Source organism: Arctopsyche grandis, chromosome 4 (assembly GCF_051622035.1).
Source record: "Arctopsyche grandis isolate Sample6627 chromosome 4, ASM5162203v2, whole genome shotgun sequence".
Taxonomy (NCBI): domain Eukaryota; kingdom Metazoa; phylum Arthropoda; class Insecta; order Trichoptera; family Hydropsychidae; genus Arctopsyche; species Arctopsyche grandis.
Genome location: NC_135358.1, coordinates 4060276 through 4085393, shown reverse-complemented (window position 1 = coordinate 4085393; position 25118 = coordinate 4060276). Strand labels below are relative to the sequence as shown.

The 25118-nt window shown below is 32.0% G+C and overlaps 1 protein-coding gene across 1 annotated transcript; it reads right to left on the bottom strand.

The window, feature by feature from the left end:
• Window positions 1–812: 812 nt before the first annotated feature.
• Window positions 813–25118, bottom strand: LOC143910603 (lachesin-like). Its single transcript, XM_077429139.1, has 10 exons — window positions 24731–25118; window positions 10676–10779; window positions 10396–10603; window positions 8401–8556; window positions 8131–8259; window positions 3625–3762; window positions 3388–3537; window positions 2279–2353; window positions 1586–1672; window positions 813–1499 (listed from the first exon to the last, which is right to left on the bottom strand). The coding sequence occupies exons 1-10, from the start codon at window positions 24810–24812 to the stop codon at window positions 1348–1350; spliced, it is 1281 nt and encodes a 426-aa protein (XP_077285265.1). The 5' UTR covers window positions 24813–25118; the 3' UTR covers window positions 813–1347.

The following is a 25118-nucleotide window of genomic DNA, read 5'->3' as shown; positions in this document are numbered from 1 at the left end:
ACCATCCTACCCACTTTGTCACCATTATTTGAATGTGATTTCACAATTTATATACATACATATATAGCCAGCAGCATAGCTCGGTCGTTAAGTTTCTTCCTAACACTGAGAGGCGTTGGGTTCGATCCCATGAGCTGACCTCGATTGAAAAGAATTATCTGTAGTGCCGATGGTCAGACCTGGATATTTGTGACTCCAGGTCGATCGTTTCCTACCGGAGTTTGCCAATTTTCTCTGATTTCATTGTTGAAACGGTTCCCGATTAAAAATTGGCTAAAATCTTTCCTACCTACTATGTCACCACTATCTGAGTATGGTTAATGTACAATAAAATGTATGTACAATTCATAGATGTCTCGTTAATTTGCGAATTTTCAGTGTCTCGTAATTCAGCGACTTGTATAATAAAAAAATGCTGTATTGTTTGTAATTGGACAGGAAGGCGCATTGAGGCTAACCTGTAAGGCCTTCTTGGTATAAAATGTAATAAAAATAAAAAATAAATAAAATAAATATCTACAAGTTAAATAACATAGATGTCGCTCAGGGGCAACCCGAAAATGGCATCATGAGAAAATATAAGATTAGGTCCATCGGCTATGACACCTTTACCTCGTATTAAAAAATCGGAATTTTTTTTTAAAAAATTACATCGATACTTAACTCTCACAAGGAAAACCCTTAAATAAAAATATTTAAAAAAAAAATACATAAACATATGTATGTTTATCTTTTCAATGATTTTTTCAGATTTGTGAAATTGTATAGTGTGCATAAGTTTTGTGTATTAAAAAATAAATAAAACACCAATTCAAAATATCAGTTTTTATTCATTTAACGCAGCAACTTTCAACTTTCTCAAGCGCATTTTCGCTTCTTCTGCCGCCAAAGATACACTTTTTTCTGTAATTATGTATTTTTTATTATTTATTGCCATATAAAAGCAAACTATCCGTTTATACAATAAGTATACTAATTTAGGCAGTCTTAGTTAATTTCATATTGCAAATGAAATGTTTTTTTTTTCTTCATATTTATAATACACATAATATACAATAAATACACACGCACCTTTGGGTCACGATAAACTTGTAATATTTTAAATTTATATAATGGAAACGTCTCGTCGCAACTCCAGAACCATTATATTGTAATACTGATGTACAAAAAACAAATGTTGAAAACGGAATGTTATGATTGTACAATTACTACACATTATTATTATTATAAAAACCTTCATAATTTTATAATATATTCACAGCATATATGTACACATTTAAATGCAATAGCGATAAATATCAATAACAGATTTAGTATTAAATTAATTTATTCATTTAATCATCATACTCAACTACAGTGTAATTTTAAGTTTGTGATTAACGTTATCAATAAAGCTAACAGTATAGTTAAATTGTTATAAAATTTTGGCCTATTTGAGTGATCTGCACCTCCGATTCCCCAGAATGATGTACCTGACGATCCCAGTGTGTATTCATCCTCTAATGAAAATGTATAATTTATCAATTCAATTCAAATGGGAGAAATTTCATAGTGATGGCGATTTAATTTTAAAAAATGTACTCACCCGAATTTTTCCATTCTTTTACATCGTAATCGCCGACCACTTTATTGTCTGGCGACGTGTGTTTCCAATTTTTATTCCGATGATTCTCTGAGGCGTTCAAAAACAAGAAGGAATGTTATGAATTTGTAAAATACACGCTTGAATGCGTTCCAGGCATTCGACAGTAAAATATTTCAATTATTGGGGATCAAAAATTAATGTCAGCGTCGAAATAATTTAATCGGATTTGAATACCTGCTCATCCCGGATTTGAGCGTCAAAGCTCTGACGTACAATATTAATACATTATATTACCAATGGGCTTTAAGCATTAAGGTTGTACGACTGAAATTTAATTAAACATTAACACGTTCACGCCACGACCGCACTTTGCGTATTTCATACGTTTTACATATTTGATTAGGAAGTGCGGTCGAGCGTTTTAGGCTTCGTAGGACAGGGTGGGTTCCGTAAGGGTGGGGGCGTGACGAAGATATTTTCAAATCTAATTCCTGAAATTCGATAGCAATTTCGAATGATTTCGCGCAACGTAAGCTTTATCTCCCGCCAGTCGGCTTTGTCTGGGAAAAACTCCATTATCGGCCATTCTGCGGCGACAAAGGATAGGACGATAGAGAGTGACGTCGGGCAATGGGGTGGCCAATTCAAGGGGTGGTTTTTATTGGCGTGATCAAATTATTCAAATGAACTGACCTTTTTTCTTGGCCGAAACTGGCACGTCTCTGAATATTGTCGTCGGCGGTGCAGACGTCGAAGGCGCCGGAATTTCTGCGAAAACATGTTAAGATAACAAGTCAATCTCGAGTTTGAATATATTATATATCAGCAAGATGCACTGCAATTCGCCCCGAGACGATTCCGAATTAAATTTTCCCCCGTGGAAAATTTTCCCGGCGAAAAAGACTTCGCGTTAACTTAATTGTCGGATGAAATAAGCAAGTGTTCGCATTTGTTCGTACGACACATACAAATGGTCCAATTAGTTATTTGCTCTAATTCTTTTTTAAATAATTACTCCTCTACGATGTATTACATGATTGTTACATTAAAATGTTGATGAAAGCATTTCAACTGCTGTAAATTACTATAAAACATTACGCTCATTAATTAAACACGCACTAATTTAAAATCTTAAAAACTTATACTACATAATGGCCGAGTCAAAATTTATACAATATTATATAAATTTCTCGTTTAGCTATCTCTAATAAAATCATAATTAAGCATATTTGCGTATTTTTAATCGAAACTTAAAAAAAAAAGAGATCGTTAAATTCAAATTAAAGCGAACAAGTGAGCTTATTGACCTACTGACCTGTCGTATATATTCGAATACCCTTCCTGTATTTAAGTGTTATCTATTCTGCTTTTTTACCGAAAATTAAATTAACAAAAAAAAATACAAAATATAACCCAAAGGCTAAAATAACCGATTCGAAATCACAAGAAATGTTTATATCAAAAGCACTGGGGTGCATTTTTTGTTTTTAATTTATAAAATATATCCGGATTTATATAAGCGTTTTCTTAACTACACAACCGAAAGCTTAGGCTATTCCCTTTAATATTCATTGTATTTTCAAAGACTCGATTAAAATTTAAATACAAAAATGGCTATTTAAAGGAATCGCCCCGAAGCAAATCTCTTTTCTATGCTAAATACCTTACACAACAAAGAGGCTCGTTAAAAAATAATAATTTAATTTAAAATACACCGTCAACGCGCAGAAAGGCTTCATAATCAAACTACGCAGAGTCAATCATACACTTTTCCAACACAACAGCAATTGAGATGAACTCACCATCTAGTCTGATGACGCCATCGGTTTCCCCCAAAGAATTCTTCGCGACGCATTTGTAAGAGCCGAAATCTTTCTCCGAAACGCTTCTTATTTTCAGCATCATGTATCTGTTGTATCCGCTGTCCGAAGATATCGTTTCGTATTTATCGCCTATAGAAATATGAAAATATATCACACCTATGTGTATATCACGAGCTTATAGAGAGGTTAGACATCGCACCCGTATAATATACTTACCAGATATTATCATGTCACCTCGCTCCGTGGTCCAGTAATTGATTGAGACAGGGTAAGCCTCAGTGTGACATTCGAGTGCCACGTCCTGTCCAAGATAAGCGCCTTCCAACTGATTCGGTATAGACAGCATCGGTGGAACTGTTGGAGTTATTTCACATTGTAAATAAATATCGCATGAGATACCCCCTCGCCGGACACTTAATCATATCTAGACATTTGTATTGATAAAATGAAGAACGAGTAATGTTCACGGTGAAGCTTAGCATTTGAATTATCGTTGCCCTGACCTGCTTTCGGCTATTCAAAACATTCAGAATTTGAACTTTAAATATTAAAGAACTACTTATCTAATATATAATTTGGAAAGAGACTTTGTATATATGTATGTATGTATTTATTTTTTTATTTATTTATTTTATTCTAAACAGACCATTGTGGCATTACAGGAATTCCTAAAGTGCTACAATGGTCAAAAAATATAACACAAAAAAAACAAAATAACAATTAAACATATATTAATACATAACGAAAATAATATATAATATATACTAATCAATTATACATAAAAAAAATACATTTGAACATAAACATAAATACATCCATACATAAACATAAAAAATAGCATTTAATAATAACAGATATGCTGGCAGAATGCCTTGCACCTACAGCCAGTTCCAATAAATAAGAAACAACTACAAATACAAAACATCCCTGTGAGGCCCAAATGGAAGAGAGTAAATCAAAATTTAAATCATAAATCACAATCAATCATGAAAACAATGATGAGCGCAGACTACCAGATAAATGGGTTAGAGTAATATCCGACAATTTACGCTCACTTAGGTGGAAAATATCACATTCAGTCTCGGCAGCAACGATTTCATTAAGAAGTCGAATAGCTCTTGGAATAGGAGCCATTCGAAAAAGAACTGTGCCGGCAGGAGGTACAGCCATCAAATGATGATGTCTACCACGCACATAGTGATTAGGGACATAAAGTCCCAAATGCTCCAGCAACAACGGGCATGACGTATTACCACGTAAGAGCTGGAGAACGAAACGAATTTATGAGAAGTTTCTCCGAAGTTCAAGGTAATTATCCCAATAAAATCGGCACTCATCCCTCTCTTGCAAATTCAGCTATTGTGAATTTTTTCATTGTGGCAATAAATACATATGCTTGCGGTTTATAATTAATATCCCTATACCTATATAATTGTAAAATGTATAAAGATATGATTTTATAAACATACATGCATATGAAAACAACTAGGCATCGATTTAGGGTAATCTGTAATCGCACTATGGAATTTTGAAAAAAAAAATCTAACAATAGTAAACTACCACTTCCGGTTGACGGATGCTTACCAAATTTTATAAATAACTTGATATTAAGCTTAAACTTCTAAATATGACATTTCAGTTCAATAAACAAAAAGGTTTTTGAGAAAAACATAAAAAACCTTCTTTAGAGTAAAAGTACTACTTCCAGTTTAGGAAAAAATATTTAAAAAATATTGAGGTCTAAGATTTATAATTTCTATTACATGTAAAAAAGATTCAATCCGATTAAATTAACCGTTTGAGAGATAATTGAATTCAAAAACTTAAAAAAAAAAGAGGACACCTATGTATTTAAAAATTTAGATCGTTTCGATAAGAATTTCAAGTTTCAAAAAGTTTCAGTTCTATAGGACTAACGGTGTTCAAAAAATTCCCAAAAAAAACAGACACACACAGATACACAGACACACAGATACATCGACACACACATTTTTTCTAGATCATGAAAACGTGATCAGTGATCGGTTCTGAGTTCGAAACAGTCAAAATCTCGAGTTTGAATTTTTGCATGATCACAAAACTTCATCTATTGTTACTACGTATGTACATAGATAAAGTTGAAAAGATACCATTATATACCGGCATTTCGGGTAGCACGAGATACAGATTTTGAAATACACAATGATAATATGTCCGAATCGTACTCCTAACTAGAAGCGAAAATATTTTAGCAAACGCTTAATGAGATCGACTGAGGTCGGATTTGAATTGTAAATTTCGGATATTGCATGCAAATTCTCTACACTGGACAAAAGCTCGTCGGCCAATCGCGGACGTCCGTCATCGCGCCAATCAGCGCACGACCGGATGTACATCCAAGCTCGTAAAAGACAAGACTCAGAGCCTTGGCTTCCGGTTTCATTATTCCCGACTATCCTCACAACTGGCGAGTGCACTCTCTAGTAATAATATAATATTAAAGGTATGGAGCTTTCCCCTTTGTCAAATTCAAAATGTGACTTTACCTCCACCATCCGTTTCCATGCGAGTGCTTCTTATTTTCATTATATTCAGATTACGTCTCTCAATTGCATCCTGACGGAATTTTCCCGGCTCGCATGTGTTTTGTGACGTTTTTCGCGTGTTTCGTTGAAACTTTTAATGGATGCACAGAATCAGCTCCTGTGTTGCAACCGGACGCCATTTTGTGAGCGTGAATTTTGTAGAAAATTCCAACGAGGAAAATCCAACGCGTAATATTATTCGGAATTTCATTCAAACAAATTTAATTGAACCATTTGAGAAATGCACTCAAATCTATTATTAAGGGCTACATCAAAGTTTTAATTATTGTAGATAGGTTTAATTGAGAGTGTAATTTTAGCTTGCCTGATTTTTTTTTTAATTTTGTAATATACATATGTACCTACAATGTTTTATGCAATACTGATGAAACTTTTAGCAATTCATGCTCAGTGATAAATATACTGAAAACGAAGAGCGGCAGCTTTTGTTACGATGCTCGTTATATTGAAAAATTTACATTTTATGGAATTGTCGTCTTATATAAATGAAATATATAATATTTTCAATCGCCTTTTAAATTTAAAAGTTTTAAAATTATACGATATTTCAAGCTTTGCTTGAACATTCTTGAATTGAGCCATAAATTAGGACTTTATAGTTTGTAAACTTTCAAATAATTCAATCCTTATAAGCGCACCTAAAGTGCTAAGATGTAGCAAATGAATTACTATGGGCTTAGAAGTTAAACAAAAAATGTAATTTTAAAATGATATTTAATACAATTAATTTTATTATTTATATTTTGTAAAATTGCTGTATTTCATTGTATGCTATTATTCAAATCATGCATATAAATTTATATGTGGATATATTATATTTATGTATTTAAAAGTAATTATCTTATTTTTAAAATACGAGTATTTTTATCACCATCAACATAATTTACAAACATTTGCCTTCAAGTTCTGGATGAGGGCCTCTCCAGCAGCACGCTTTCATTCATACTTTAATCCATCTCATTCATCTCATCTAACATATTTCACAAATTTCATCCATCCATCTCCCCTCCAGCCTTCCTTGTACCCTTTCACATTCTTTCGTGTACCATTCAAGCACTTCTTTCGTCAATCTACCGTCCGTTCTTCTAGTTACGTGACCAGACCATGCTCATTTTAATTTCTTTACTTTCATAAACATGTACATATATAAATTGTTAGTAATAAATTGTTTTTTTTTGTCCTATTATACTGTATACATATAAAATTATAATATTATCAATACTTACAAGAAAATTAATGTGTAAAATAGATAATGACTGGATCAGAAGCTGTTAAATTAGACTTAACTCTTTGAGTGCTGACGTTTTTTCTGTTGAAAGCCCACCAACATTTCCAAATAGAATTATTTTGAAATCCAATAAAAAGCTAGTATAAAAACTGTAGCTAATCCAAGCAAACCCTAGATAACTAACGCCGAGGATTTAGAATTTTGTAAAGGTGTTTTTAGACTCTCTATTATATCTTGCAACAATATAAAATAAGCAAAAGAAATCTACTAATGAATGTATTTTTCCAAAACTAGTTCCATATGGGTAGTACCCATACTCTTTCTTATATAGAAAACGAAGAAATGCTTTTTGCACTTTCTCAATCATAAGAGAGTAATTTTCTTCATGCGGATTCCACACAATCGCATTATATTCTAGCTTACTTCTAACAAGCGAGTTGAAAAGCAATCGTGAAGACAAGGGGTTGGAGAATACCCGAGCATATCTCAAGACAAATCCAAGTCGACGAAAGGAAACGTCTGTGATTGTCTTGGTGTGGTTGTGGAAGGTGAATTGAGGATCAAAAGTGATACCCAAGTCGACCATAGATTCCACACGCTTCAACAACACAGATCCAATGGAATATCCGTGACAATAGAGCGAATGCGCATGTCCATAACTCACAATGGCACATTTACTAGTATTTAGTTCAAGGCCTAAACTGGAATTGAACTCTAAAACAGCGTTCATATCCGCTTGAAGGAGAGAGGCTTGCCTCTCATCCTTAACAGCAAATAATAATTTAATGTCGTCTGCAAACAAGAGACATGAAGCATTGCGTAACACTCTATATTATAAATGAATAAAAAGCTTTTAAAAAACAATAAAGTATATACAGTTTTAATATGTAAAAATGATGAAAGACTCACATTGTACCATGAGCATGACCCTCTTGCTGATCGATGGCGGGACACCATTAGAGGCAATGCACAAGTACGCCCCCATGTGCAAACGGGACACCTTCGTTACGGCCAAAACTTCCCCGTCGACGACGTTCACTGCAGAACAAAACAACAAGATGACGACACAATAATAATAATAATAATTCGGCCTCCATGAATATGCATTAACTGGAGATGGGGGGTGGGTGGGATGTATGGGGGTGGGTATGGTCGTGTGATTATTCAGAGCGCACTCACCATTGTCCCCGTTGTAATTAATATCCTCGCCATCTTCCCGCCTCCACATGACGTAAGGCTCCGGATATCCGGCCGCCTTGCACCCCAGAGTAACGTTATTACCCTCCCGTACTACCATATCGGTGGAAGTCTTATTGTCGATTATTGCAGGTGGTACTGTTCAACAGAAAATCATTTCGAATAAATTAAAATATCACAAAATCGAATTTTTTCATGATCACAAAAATGCATCCAAAGTTTTTAAAATTGAAATTCGTCATTTTGCAAATCAAATTTGTCGTTTTACAAATCAAATTCGTCATGTTGCAAATCAAATTAAGCAATTGGATGTATTTTTTAATATTCATTTTATTATACATAGAGAACTTTATAGAGAATATTATGTATAGAGAAAAAGAGAATATTGAATACAATATGTATGTATAGAGAATGTTAGAGAACGCCATATTCACCTATGATGAATCCAATTGAAGAGGTTTTTGCAAAAATAATTTTTTTGCTAGGTATTAGCTGGCGGATCCTCTATAAAGTCATCTATGTATAATAAAATTAATTGTTTAATTTGATTTGCAAAATGACGAATTTGATTTGTAAAACGACGAATTTGATTTGTAAAACGACGAATTCGATTTGTAAAACGACAAATTTTGTTTGTAAAATGACGAATTTGATTTTTATTTTTATTTTATTTAAAAAGGCTCATATACATACATAACACAATATAGTCTTAATTGATTTGTAAAATGATGAATTTGAAGTTTAAAAACTGTATTGATGAGTCGTACATAAAATACAAAACAAGTAAACTATTTATTCCACATCTAAAATTTTAACAAAAATTCAACGTTACCCAGATTTCATAAACTGGGAAACTAGCCAATTTGATCTATTTAATATCAGGAAACAAAATTTAAAAAAAATGTTACATTAGCATTTCTCTAATATGTACGAAGGCAAAATGCATCTTATTTTATTATTTTCATTTCATTTATTTATTCACTTCGGGTATCTTCATCGTTTAAAACTCCTATTTTTCTATTATTATATTAATATTGTTTTTTATTAATGTTCTATTGTATTATAGTTTAATGGTCCTTGCGACCGTATTATGTATAAATAAATAAATAAATAAGTAAATTCGTAGATAGAATAACAGATTTCAAAGAAAAAAATGAACATTGGAATCGTAGCATCACATACTCTTAAATAAACAATTCAAGTAAGTTTGTTTTATATATTTGTCAATTATCTTGAAAACAAAAAAAAAACATTTTTTTGCAGAAATTGTGTAGATTCTAAGATATTGATATTACACTCTCCAAATGTGAGAAAAGCAATACAAATCAAAAGATACGTTTACTTAAAACGCTTATATGTATATAAATAGTTAAGTAAACAATTGAAAATCTATGCAATCATAAAAACTTCACAACTGGAAGCCTCTGAAATTATAATAATAAATGGGCAGATTTGTGTGTTTATATTTAATTTTAAAATTAGCCTTTCGTTTATTGATAAAATTAAATGAATCCATCATTTTCCATTTAAATAGATTTCGCTTTGAATATACTCATTTAACGGATTAAATTACCATATTCAGGATGTCCATTCGACATGTCCATACTAAAAACTCTGTGCATATGTACCTACGTACATATGTATTATCGCAGATATAATGAATTAAAAGCTTAAAATTAATAATTTCATCATCAGTCAATCGTGAATAAATCTACTGAGATGGGAATCTTTCTGATAAACATAATGTTAAGATTGACAATAAATAAACTAATATTAAATTAGAAAATAAATAAAATGAACTAATATTAAATAATAAAATAAATTAAATCAACTAATATTAAATAATAAAATAAATTAAACAACTATTATTAAATTTTATATTGCCTCGGTTTCTTTTACCAAGCTCGGTCTTTCATATATTTAAGTTTAAATAACCACTATTTGAACACTGCTATACTAATTATATATTGTACTTGCCTACGACTTGCAAGTATCCCTGTCTAGATCTCATCGGATCAGTGTTGACTTGACACATGTACCAGCCCCTGTCGGTTTCTTGGACGCTCTTGATGTGGAGATACCATGAGCGATGGTCGTTGAAGGACAGACTAATTCTCGGGTTTTGAGATATCACGTTGTTGTGGATACTGAGGATGGTCTGCGTGTCTACTTTCACCCACGCTACCTGCGATTTCGATAAGTTCGATTTCATCAAATTCATCAAAGGCTGTGTTGATTTGTATTTTTTTGTACTTACTTTGAAGTTTTTTAAATTCTCTACTACGCATGCTAATAAAGCGTCTCTTCCTACTGATACTGTGACGTTGGGTATAGGTTCGGCGAATCTAGGGTATATTGAATCTGAAACAGATAAAAGGTGTTATTGAAAGTTTAATGGTGTTATAAAACTACATTCAAAATGTTGCAAATCGTCAGAAATACTTTTAAAATAATTGAGGCAATTATTGCGTGAAGTGACTGATACTTATACTTTAAGTGGAATTAAGAGGCACTCAAAGTGTCTTATAATTTGTGTCTGTAAACTTTGGTGCCGTATCTTAAATATCATGCTCAAAAACTTATGACGTCTTATTAATTTTCCTGATAGTGACATTCAGCTATGAAGCAGCCATTTTTATTAGATTCAGTCAAAAGATTGATTGAATGATTCAAATTTAAAATAAAACTTTGTCAAAGTCATATATATTTCATGTTTGTATGTACATATGTCAATTTGTAAAACTCGTCTAAATTTAATTTCTGATCTTAAATTAACGTTTTAATTATTTTCAATAATATTAATTTTAATTTTAAAATAAAATTTATTATTCCACTTCATATATGTATGTACATATGTTGGCATATAAAGTGTGGAGAAGTCTCTACCTAAAATTTTCCCACTATCGTATTTACTATCTCAAAAGCAAATAGATACAACCTTTATTCAAACAACTTACTCCGAAGATCCGACAATACGTATTTTACCCGCAAATCCAATAAATCAACATTTGTTAATGTAACATTTGCTTCGAATTCGGGTCAATAGACTAATATCGAAATAAACAATTCAAACGACCGATTTCACTCAAATACTGTATTACCGTCAAATTCACACTTGTGCACGTTGTCGATTACTCAAAAGGTCATCTCAAAAACAATCATGCTTCAATGTCACCAACTAGAATTTTCCCACTCTCTGAAGTGGGAAAATTCCGATTTATACAAACAAGCGCGCGATCTCTGTGGCACTTGTATTTCTATTTTTGTTAATTGTTTACTAATTAAGTTTAAACTGAATTATTAAACAATAAAAGCTTGAAATCCTTAATGTAATTATTATTTACTATGATCTTATTATTTCGACAAGTTCTGCTATATTTTTTTGGAAATATGGGATACACCGTTATCGATCACTGTCAAGCAATGGTCCGAAGGGTCGAATTGGTATATATCACCGTCAAGCAAGGCTAAACAATACTATAGAATTTCAACGAGACCGCTCCAATGAATAGATGGTCCCATGTATATACCACACGATACCGCGTATATGATCGCCGTCTAACGTGTTTTTTCTGTATGTTTAAAACTATCTAAAAAAAACGTCCCACGTACAATATACCGCATCCCGCGATGTGTGTTCGCGCCCTAATGCATGCAATTCCCGTTCCCGTTCCCGTTGCGTTCCTGTTCCCGTTTCAAGTGTTGGTTGGAGCTCAATTAACGTCTCTTCAAAGCCGTGTCGCCATAAACCAACTGGTAACGTGGTTACCAAGGAACACATTTCCTTGACTATACAATGGCGCTTCAAACTTTCGCATCGGTAAAATCGTAATTAGGAATATCATTATTAAGAGATGTTTTTTCCCGTTTTTTTTCACAGTAAGCTTCCCCCGGACATGCATACAACAAATCCTGAAAGCTACATCGTAATCGGTTGAGTGGTTTAGGAGCCTATACGAGACAGACAGGCAGACAAACCGACAAACAGACATTCAATTTTATAGATGCAATTGAAAATTTATATAAAGAAAAGAATATTTATCGACTTCAGTGTAATGCAGCGGTTTCCAAACTGGGAGGCGCGCCTCCCTGGGGTGGCGTGGACTATTGCCAGGGGAGGCGTCAAAACTTTTAATAAAAAAATAATTTTCATACCATAATATCTACAAATAAATAAAACTTCATATCGTAGCTTAACAGTAAAAATTCAATGCTTGAATTTTTATTTTTATTTTTCTTTCATTTTTATATACACATTTAATTAGCAACCTTTCTCGAAGAAAACCAACATGAAGAGACATGAACTTGCCTATTTGGTTGAAATTTTTGGAAAATTGAGCGGTTTAAATAAAGTAATGCAGGGATTACATATACATCCACTTGTTCAAAAAGACAAAGTAAAAGCTTTCATTAAAAAGTTGAAGTTATGGAAATCAAATTTACAAAAAAATGAGTTGGATATGTTTTCACTTTCCAAAGATTTCTGGGCCACAGCCAATATTGAAGCAAGTAAAAATCTTTTTATTGACCACTTGGATGGTTTAGTGCTGCATTTTTCCAATTATTTCAAAGACCTTGATTTCTCAAAATGTTTGTGGATACTGAATCCATTTAACTACAATGTAGAAGACGAATTCGAGCTGACAACCATCGAAAAAGAAAAATTGATAGAATTATCATGCGATAGCTCACTAAAACAAAAGTTTCAAAATGAAACCATAATGTACTAAATTACTTTATTTTTCCTTTGTAAGGTCTCACCTTGAATTTGCCTCAATTATCTGGTCACCTTTTTATTTATCCCATATTAATTGTATCGAGAAAGTTCAACTTAAATTTATTAAATCCTTACGCTACCTTTTTCCTACCTATACCCATTCTACTGTTTCCGACATTTTAAAAATCCTTTCTTTTGACAATCTTTCTGTCAGGCGACGACATACTGATGCTATATTCTTCTTTAAGCTCATAAATGGTTTTCTTGATTGTTCTGATTTACTGAATAAGGTTTATTTCAGAATCCCAGTTCGGTACTCTAGACGCGTTGCACTCTTTTCACTTGATCCTTTCAATACTAATTCCCAAAAATAATTTTATCTGCAGCGCGTTTATCGTATGTTTAACGGAGAGCTGAATGAGGTTGATCTATTTGGTATTTCCCTACATCAATTCAGGTCTAACATCAAGAGAATCTTGACCGATTGATTCATTTCTTCTCCTATTCTATTTTTCCAATATTTCCAATATTTTTATACTTTAGTTTAGTTATGTAATGTGCTATTTAATTCATATTATAGCTTTCATTATTTTCCTTTTCATTTGCTTATTTTGTATTTACATTTTTCGTTTGTTTTATATTTGTAAATTTCAATTTCTTCTTATATTCTATTTTATAACCTTTTCCAAATATTTTAATACTATAGTTTAATTATGCAATGTTCTACATATTTTGTCATGCCTTTATTCTTTACTTTTTAATTTGTTTTCCTTATATTTATCTTTTTCATTTTTGTAAAAATCTATTATTGGACTCGGATGTTACATATATTATTTATTTACTATTTGTTTTTTTATACATATCTATGTACATCCTGTCTGTTGATTTTTCAATTAATAAAATAAAATAAAATAAAAATAAAATAATTAAATTTTGGATGAATCTTAGTGGACAGTATGAATCTTTGTATTGCAAAGCAATGCAAGTGTAAAGTGTACATTAGATGCTTGGCTACAAGGCTAGAAATGTCATAAACAAACATCCACCATGTGGTTATATCCACATTATATCACCATGTGGTGCTCACTGTAAATGGAATATTATATTTTTATTTATGTTTATTATTATTTTTTGTCTCATTATACAACTTTCTTTTTATATTTTATTTTGTATGTGTGCCTATTTAAATAAAATAAAATAAAATCCAATCATGATATGCTACAACTGTCCTAAAATGTAATTTTATACCACCGTTGCAAAATAAAATGATTAAGAACCACTGCATCACCCCACACATGGCGTTAAACGTATACAAATTGGCAAACCGAGTTGAGCCGACACGTGTTGATGTGCCCAAGAAGGTGCGAGTCCTATTATCCTCTGATTTCATTATCAGTATCTCGGTCGACTACACGCCTGCCGGTGCACGGGCACATTAATAATCTCAACCACCACCTATGGGGGGGTTTCCACGGGGTCTTATGTGGGGGGTTTGATTCGCGTGACCCAGCCCGTTTATCTGATCAGCCGACGAGTGCGGCTAAATAATGATCGGTTGGCTAATTCGCGAAGGGCATGTAGGAAAGTGTGTGTGTGTATATTCGTTGGGAAAAGGCGCCGACACGCGAAGCCTCCGCTGATTAATCGATTCTCCCGCGCAAAGTGAAAATGGTCAGAGGGCGGTCGGGAAAAACGAGAGTGGCGTCTCTGGGAAATGGGCACGGGCGCTTTTCCGCGCATATAAAACGCCTCTGACTTAATTAATTATGGCCGCAGATTGCTTTGTGTGTCACACGTGCCAGGGCGAGAAGAGTTTGCACGTGCACACACTACCTGCCACGTGCATAATTAACTGCGCAGGTGTACATACGTATGTATGTGTGGATGGTTCGTTACACGTATGAGATAAAAAAAAATTATTAGGTGCTCCTGTCAGAGCACCTAATAATTTACAATTTCCTTCATGCATTTATAATTAATAGCCAAAAGTCATATAGCTTTATAAAGTACTATCATTGTACATTGAAACACTGTTGCTAGTTTTACTACAAAAAATGTAATACTAGTTGAAGATAGTCCGAGCTACACTGATTTTATTTTATTTTATTTTATTTTTACATACATATATACAAATATACCAGGAAGGCTTAACAGGTAAACCCCAAATGCGCCTTCCTGGTCCACATAATTATTACATAGATACATGTAAATCTAAACAATATCTGACATCTATGGTCAGATATTTCAAACATCGTATTAATACGATACATAACGATGAATAACTTTCATGTAACAATACGAATTTTTTATATTCGATAAACAACCACACAGACATCTATGGTGAGCAATATGGCGAAACCTAAGATATAACAATAACTCAAGGCTTGCAACGGAAAAATAAGCCAATTTTACAGGAAGCGTTTCAATAAAAATCAGAAAAATTTGCAAATTCTGATAAGAAACGATCGACCTTGACAAACCAAGGTCTGGCCAATAGCGAGACTTAGCGGGAATCGAACTCGTAACATCAAGTACGAGATAATTCAACATTCACCACTAGACCACGCTACTGGTTATGATGAATGAAAGTAAAAAAAAAATAAGCACCTTAAAAGACCTCAAAACTCGTCTGCGATCAAAGCTAGGTTACAATGGGATATACATACACAGTGGTGTAGTCGGGCCAGGTTGCCACCCCGGTACTTTGATATAAAAATTGTTTTTCGTGTACAATTAAAAAATATTTTTGCTTATACATATTTCATATAACCAGCAACGTGGTCTAGTGGTGAGTGTTAAATTCTTTCGTGCATTATGTCACGGGTTCGATTCCCACTAGAGTCGTTGTTGGCCAGACCTCGGTTTGTCGAAGTTGATCGTTTCTTATCAGAATTTTCCAATTTTTCTGATTTTCATTGAAACGCTTCGTGTAAAATTGGCTTATTTTTCCGTTGTAAGCCTTGAGTTATTGTTATATCTCAGGTTTCGCCTGATTTCTCACCATATATGACTCTGTGGTTATTTATTGAATGTAAAAATTTGTATTGTTACATGAAAAATGTTATTTAACGTATTCACACGATGTTTGTAATATCTGACCATAGATGACAGTTATTGTTTCGATTTACATGTGTATGTATTTAGCCAGGAAGGCACATTGGGGCTTACCTGTCAGAATTTCCTGGTATAATATAAATAAAAATAAAATAATATAAAATTTTGGATACCAAATTTTGAGAGCAGACTCTCGTTTTAACATTTGGCGACTACAACCACATCCTCACCGAAATGCCGATTTGATTGCAGAAAAAAAATTAAAAACAGCCCCACAACAACCCATTGAAAAAATTATAGACACTTAGAATGATGCCGAAATCAAATCATCTAACAAAATTTTCAGAACTGTATATTATATTGCAAAAAATAATAATAAGCCAAAAAAATATTTGTACAGTATTAGGATACATTTTTTTTAAGTAACGAAAAAAGTGGGGGGGGGATCGTAAAAATTAAGCACCACCCTGGTACTTTTTATTTAGCACTAAACTACTAGATATACAAATATGTATGTACATAGTATACCAAGTTTGGTGGTCTTAAATCAGCAGCGATGACTAGTAGTTAGCATATTATGCTTTCGAGCAGAGTGTTCACGGTTCAATTCCGCATAGTAGCTGCTGGCCAGACCTTGGTTTGCGGCTCCAGATCGATCGTTTCTTATCAGAGTTTGCCAATAATTTTTCTGATTTTCATTTATACAGTTCTCCTTTCTTATTTACAATCTCTCTTGCAAATCTCAAGTTATTCAGCATCTTGAGGTTTGTCAATTCCTATAGTAAAATGTTGTAAAATTTCTCCATAAATATCACTGTGGATGATTTTTATATGAATTCGCATTGTATAAAATGCTTGTATTGAGTAATATTATCTGTATTAGTACCCCGTCGCTTTGAAACGATCTTTAAAAGCGATGTTCAATTGAAATAAAATTGAAAACTGCAACTTTGCACAAATAGATTTGTATTTATATTCCCATAGATTAAACACATTAAACATCCAAATCAAAAATTCTACTTTGTGCATTTGGTGGAAAATATAATATTTTTTACACATCCTTCATTTACTTGAATGTATGTCTTAAATATAAATATTTATTGATATTTTTCGCGAGTAATTATTATAAAAACATGCTGTCTAAAGTGTGCAGTTATTTATAGATATGCCTCATATGCTTCATATATAATTTGTTCGAACGAAGCTATTACAATATTATTTACATACAAAACACAACATGAGTTTCAATATAATTTCAAATTTCTACTTATATTAACTATTCATAAATTTTACATTTAAATATTTATTGAAACATCAACTTTAATTCGGTAGCAATTTATAAATTATAATTGGAATTCTGGAATCTATTTTAAAGACTTGAGTAATGAATGAAGTCGTCCTTATCACTTTGAATAGACAACGATGAATTATTCCGCCTGTCGAGCACATTTCCAACAACAATATTATTCAAAGATGATATAAACGATATATTATTAATGGCTGTAGAATTCAACTAGTGTCCGTAGATTCTAATTTTAAACAAGCTTATATTATGACGTAAGATATTTTCCATTATATGTATCTACATATGTACATAGAATAATCATTGTATAATATAATATTCATTTGTATTTTAATTCCATCGTTTCAAATGTGTAAATATACCTTGGGAATTTTTCACGAAGCTATATTTCAGCGCAGTATTCAAAGCGATTGCAAATATGTATGTATCAACTTCTTATTTATAGCACTGTATGAAAGCTACTGCACGCTATCAAATATTTATGACCGCAATGTAAAATTTAATTATAACTTGAATACAACGAAACGTATTATAGAATAACGACGAAACGTTAACACACATGATTTTTTCGGATGATTAAATAATTCATGTGGTGGACAAACTACTGAAAAATATGTTGTCGGAATGTAATCATCTTAATTGAGTAAGTACATTTGTGGGAATAATTTTAATTTCAAATAATATTAAAAAATAAACTAACTAAACCAAAGTAAAAAATAATTTTTTGAAGTATTTCTATTAAAGTTTATTTTTAAGTATCGTAAATCCACGAGTCTAATATATTTTTATTGATATTTCTTTTCTAAACTATTGGTAAATATCATTTCGTGCGGACGAAAAACTTCGCTTAAATAACGCCCGCTCGTAAATTTCTTTTTCGCCTTATTTATTTCATCGAAACTTAACACTCACCCTTATTGAAATAAAGAAACCGTAAAAAATAAGAACTTTGCATATCATACCTTTCCAAGATCGCTAAAAAAAAGTACTCACTTTTTTCCGCCGCCAACTTATCACAAATAATAACTTTTATGGTTTTCGATGAGAGCGAAAAAACTCCAACATTAAAATTCATCACTCGCGAATTTCTTTAAAGCTGTAAACTTAAGCCAATACACAGGAGACGAAAATCGCTTCTCCTATATACGAGAAAAAGTCGAGTTTGTAATGAGATCGGCAACACGTAACCCTTAACGAGGCGAATACAATAAACGTAATAGAATTACAAGTTATATGACTCTAAAGGGATTTGAGATTAACACCTTTTCACCTGTGAATTTATTGCCATTTAACATCAGAATACATGCCATGAGATTTGTTTTATTGAGAATCATTTAATCATAACTGATAAAACCTATTTTTTTACTACTTACATACATATGTCTTTGTATATATTTAAAAGTGGTTTTCAACATCATCTTGGAAGCCATCTGTGTTTATCAAATAACAAATTTGACAATCTCTCGTTGGAGAAATCTGTCACTAGATTGTTAAACAATACATTTCCACTTAAAATGTCTTGATTTTTAAAAGGAGTTGAAAGAAAAATTTACTTTCCAGATCCAGACAATGATATATGCCAAAGGTTAATCTAATAGCTCAAAAACATGTAATCTGAGACACTTAAGAAGTCTAACTGATCGTTAGTTAGACTTGATAATCCCTACTAGGTTGCATTCTGAAGCATCAACTTGCGTCATTAGTAAATTCAAACGATTTAACATTTTTAAAAATGGTCTTATACATTTGAATATTCAGTCGGATAAGATGTTATTAAATTCGATGGAAAAAATTCAATTTTATCTGTTGAAATTCCTCTCTCGACATTGATTTATTATAATAAATAGAGCCGTGATCTCTCGCATACGTTCGCTTACGAAACAACACATATTGAAGTTGAAGTATTCGAAAAGAAAAATCTGTGCGCGAGTAGAGTTCGTGGAAATTTTCTTCAAATGAGTAAATTGAGAATTATTGCCGCAATAAATAATAAATATCTTAGCGGCGTTATTTTACCGGGCACACCACGGATATATGAACCGGCTACATTATTTACGGATGATTAATCGCTTTCTATGACTTGTACGTACTGAAAAGGGAGTGTAGTTGTACCCTTTCGTTATTTATTCAAAAGTAAAAACAACTTTCCTTCGTTAGTTGCGACGACGTGAAAGTGCTCGTTCGCGTCCTACGAAAAGTGGTATTTTTATTCAATACTGGTTTAAATATTTAACATGTTTCGGAAAAACGTTAAGATTCGAGTGTGTGTGTGTGTGTTCTATGTAGAATAATTTTAGGCGAATTCTTGTCCGAATTTTCATGCCGCATTTGTTTCGTTCGCGTGCCCGAAAACACCACAATAAAAACTCGTCTCGGAGAACCCACTCGTAATAACGGTTATAATCCCTACACCGTGCTATAAAAACTACACTCTAATATTTTACGAGGGACACAGACTATAAATTATTGCGAAGTAAATTAAATTTTTCCAAATTCTTGCGTCATTCGCTACGTTGGAAGTTCATAACGCATTAAGTACATTTACGTGCAGTCGCTTTGCGACAAATTTCTCTTGTGATAAAAAATCACAACTTTGCACTATATGTATTACTAATCTCCGAAATAAGACAATCTATTATTTCTGACCTTAGTGGTACAAAAAAGGTTAGTTTCATTGCAAGATATTGATTGTACTTAAAAATGTCATACTATAAATGTATTTATTTATATGTTTTAATGATGCAACATTAAAACGAGATTGAAATTAAAATCGTTTCTAAAACAATAAATAATATGGACATAAAAGAAGATTAAAAAAAAGCTTTGGTTATAGAGTATTAAACGGGAGAAACGGGTAAAAAATTTGATTCAATATTGACCAAAATGATATCAAATGAAAAGAAAAATGTGTGCAGAAAAGCGTATATATTATATACATATCTAGCTGGTTTCATATTATTTATGATTTTGTAATTTTTCTAATAATATGAAATGCTGAAATAGTTTTCCATAATTTTGTTGGATTTTTTTCATAATTAGGGACTCCTGTAATGTCAATAAACTTAAATAAATAAATAATAATGGAAGCTTTTCAATGGTGAAATTATTTTAGTTTACTATTATAAGTTCTTAAAAAGTCATAAACTAATCAATATATTTTAATTATAGCCTTACATTGTTTGTATAAATTTATTTTGTTTTTAATTACATACATATCTATGTATATTGTGTTTTATATGAAATATTTCAAATATGTATATATGACAAAAAATAAGCTTTTCAATACTTTACTCCCTTAATAATAAAAACAACACATTTATATCATTTTTTGAATACTTTGTAAGCTTTAAATCTCGTTTTTATCTTTTAATAGAATTTTTGATTATTTTATTTGAATAAAAATGATTTACCGGCGTGGAGATTAATCTCGTTAACCCCGCGCGCTCAGTATTATGATACAGGCTTATTTTTATCCTTTCAAAACGCCTAGTATTTCCATAAATTAAAACAATATGAAAAAGTTACGGCGTATCAAGATTTTAAAATTGAAAAATAAATAAACTTTTTCTCCCTCGCGCGTAATTTTTAATACAATTTCCACCATCACGTAAGTAATACACTCGCATACATTTTTCAATGGCATTTTTTTAATACTTCTCCTCACAGTGGGGCAAGTAAATACCTTGAATAAATAGCGTTTGAACGTTGTGATTTTGAGTGCGGGCCAACGGCAGCAGCGGGCATTTAAAGAAAATTCAGAAGAAAGCCCTCAAGATGCGGAAAAGCTCCTCAGATATTCTTGCGGAAGAAAACTTTAATCTCCGTGTGCAAACAGCTGAGCTGCGGATGAAGGATGAGGATACATCGTCGCTACCCAACAAATTTGAAGCGTGCGAGATATGAAAGTAACCTTTATTTGAGGTGAAACTCATTTTTATTGCCTGGAGAAAGTAAATTTGACATGCAGACGAGCGGCTAATGAGAAATCCCCGCTTTCACAGAGACAGACATGCGAAACCTCCGAATGCTATATACCTATATATATTCGGTCGGCGACTCTTCCACTTCCGTTTCGCCATTATTTGAAGAGGAAAATACAGTTTTCTCATTATGCGAGATTGCCTCGTTCGTTTTTGGCTTGCGATGCAAACTGTCGCGTTTTTTTCCTTCTCTCTTTTTTATATTTTATTTTTTTTACCAAAGTCCATGTTTACATTTCGACTGATCCAAGACTTTATGTGTTTGTGTATAATAGCCAAAACACTTTTATGGAATCCAATACACATAATAAGTACATATATGTATATGTAAATACGTACAACAATCGAAATAAACAAAATTTCTCTTTATTATACCAGTGCAATAAGATTTATTTATTTATTTATTTAATAGTTTTGGACCATTGTGGCATTACAGGAAGAACCTAATGCGCCACAATGGCCTACATTTGGAAAAGATATAAAAACATGATATAAAAACAAGTAAACTGTAAATAAAGGAAAAAAGCAAAAGCAGAAAACATGGTAAAATAAAATAATAATAAAAAAAAGTAACTAAGTAAGTAAGTAAAAGGAAAATAATACATCATTCAGAGAGAAAAAAAAATAACAAAAGTGTAAAAATTAAAAATAAAATCCATAAATCCCATTCTTTGTTTACACTGAACAAAATTAAAATAGTATATAAAAATGTACAAAGGAGAAAGAAAAAGTAAAATAAAATAAAACAAAATATGAATAAAAAATAAAATCACAGCGAGGCCCAAATGGAAGAGAGTAGATTAAGATTCCACTCATTCATCACATTCAAATTAAGAAAGTAATGATGAGCGCAGGTTGCCAGATAAATATGTTAAGATAATATCCGATAATCTACGCTCCCCAAGGTGGAAAATATCACATTCAGGGACAGCAGCAACGATTTCATTGAGAAGTCGAATAGCTCTTGGAATAGGAGCCATTCGAAAAAGAACTGTGCGAGCAGCAGGTACAACCATCAAATGATGATGTCTACCACGCACATAATTATTAGGAACATAAAGTCCCAACTGTTCCAGCAACAACGGGCATGACGTATTACCACGCAATAGCTGGAGAACGAAACGAATTAACGAGAAATTTCTCCGAAGTTAAAGGGAATTATACCCAAGCATGCCCAAAAGGAAAGGAGTAGGATAGAGATATGGGTAGTACCCATTCTCTTTCTTATAAAGAAAACGAAGAAATGCTTTTTGCACTTTTTCTATAATAAGAGAGTAGTTTGCTTCATGCGAATTCCACACAATTGCATTATACTCTAGCTTACTTCTAACAAGCGAGTTGAAAAGCAAGCGAGAAGACAAGGGGTTGGAGAATAATCTAGCATATCTCAAGATATATAGGTGACTGGAAAAATGATATATATGTATGTAATAATAAGATATATAGGTGACTGGAAAAATGCACTCGAGACATCCAAACTTTCAAAAAAGCGTCAAGGGGTAGTTGTATGTTATCCGAGGGTGCTGACATTTTTTTTGTGAAATTCTATTGCGTAAGCTCTTTTTGAACCCCTTTGAAAATTAGGACTTCTTGAAACTGCGCTACTGTTCAGTGCAATTTAGTGCATCTTTCCGGGAACCGTACATATATATATATATATATATATATATATATATATATATATATATATATATATATATATATATATATATATATATATATATATATATATATATACATAAATATGTATATTTATACAAATAAAATGGCAATACAAAATCCAATCGAAAATATTAATCATATCTCATAAATTGATCAAAGATTCCTTATTTTCAAACATTGGTGGTTTCAGTTTGGAATAGTCTTCCTAGTAAAATTATAATGTATGATTACCTTAATATTTTTAAGAATAAGCTTGATGCATTTCTTAAACTTAAAGGATTTCTGTAATTCTTCTTTCCCAATATCTTATTTCAGTTTCTTGTTTACTTTTTTCTCTCTTATTTTTATTCTAATATTGTCATTTTGAATGTATTTTACTTTTTTTCTCATTTAATTTACATACATGTATAAACCAAATCCCCCAAGTACATATATTAAATACCTATATATACATATGTAAGTACACCTTCATACATATGAACATATGAATTTGAATTTATACATACATCTTACATATACATATATAAAACCAAAACGGAGTCTGTAATTCGTTTCTGATTGACTGTCGTCAAAGTCGTTTTTGATTGGCTCGACTGGTCAGAGACGTTTGTGATTGGTCGGTTTTTTTCATGGTTTACATTTAATTTCCATTTACCGAGCGAAGCCGGGTAGCACCACTAGTATATACATACATATACATACTAGTAAAATTTTAAATTGACAGTTTTCAATTAAGAACCTCAAAATTTATTACATATATACTATCTCAAGGTACTCTAATTATACAAAAGTTGACAAAAAAATTACAAGAAATTTACTTATTATTGACGTGAGCAACGCTGAGCAGTTCAAATAGTTTGAAATTTGAAAGCTCCTCTATGAAAATAATTTTAAATAATCATTTGAATATAAGACCAAATGATAATGCACAAAAAATAATAAATTTCGATGACGAAATTAAAAAATATGAAAGCTTTATTTATGAAGTATTCAAATAATCGTTTAAAACATTTAAAAACTGCTCCCATTCATTGGTTATTCAATAATATAATAATTAAATTGTTCAATGAAATTTTATATCCAAGTAATAATCTTACACCAAATTGTATGTACAAAATTATATAAAATTCAAATATTCTTTAAAAAATATGTAGCTTTTTTTCCGAAATCAATTAAATTTTAGTAATTATTATCATTACAACCGAAAACAAAGTTTGAAAAATGATACCGGAAACAGAAATGCGCATGCGCAATCAGTACGCATGCGCATACGCATCACATTTTAATAACAAAATATTTACATACATATGTACATATTTATTTACTTCCGACACAAATTAATAAGGCAAACAAATTAAAAATTACCATCAAAATCAGTCAATCAATCAATCAATCAACACGAGTCCGAAATTTTGAACACACACTTATTTGACAATCAAAACAAAATAAACACGTCGAATTTAACACGCAAAATCGTTTTCATTTCCTGTACACAACGAAACGAATGCAAATATTTGAATATACGGACGAATTGAATGCCCGCTTCGGTATTCAGAATTATTCCATTTTACAATAATAAATACAATATTTACTCACCATCGGCGGTAGAAACTATTATAAGTCCGAACAAAAGAGCGATGAACCCTCCAATGTTTCCAGTGCACACTTTAACTGTCATAATGATCGGAATTTTAATTACTCGTGCTGAACTTACGAGTCTCTATCAAAACTATATCATTGGCTTTATACAATGGTATGAAAATCATCGTCGGATTGATTATCGTTTTGGATTATTCGACTATTTACATGTGTAAATCTGCATCGCTTCCACGCTACGAGATTTGTAAACGCTTATATCATACTTTTTTGACAGATTTCCCGGTTTATTTTCAATTTCCCCACAACCGACGGAATACGTAGAAACGTTCTAGGAATTTTCGCGAATAGCAACACGTCCCCTCGCTTCGAGGTTCGAATCTGGACT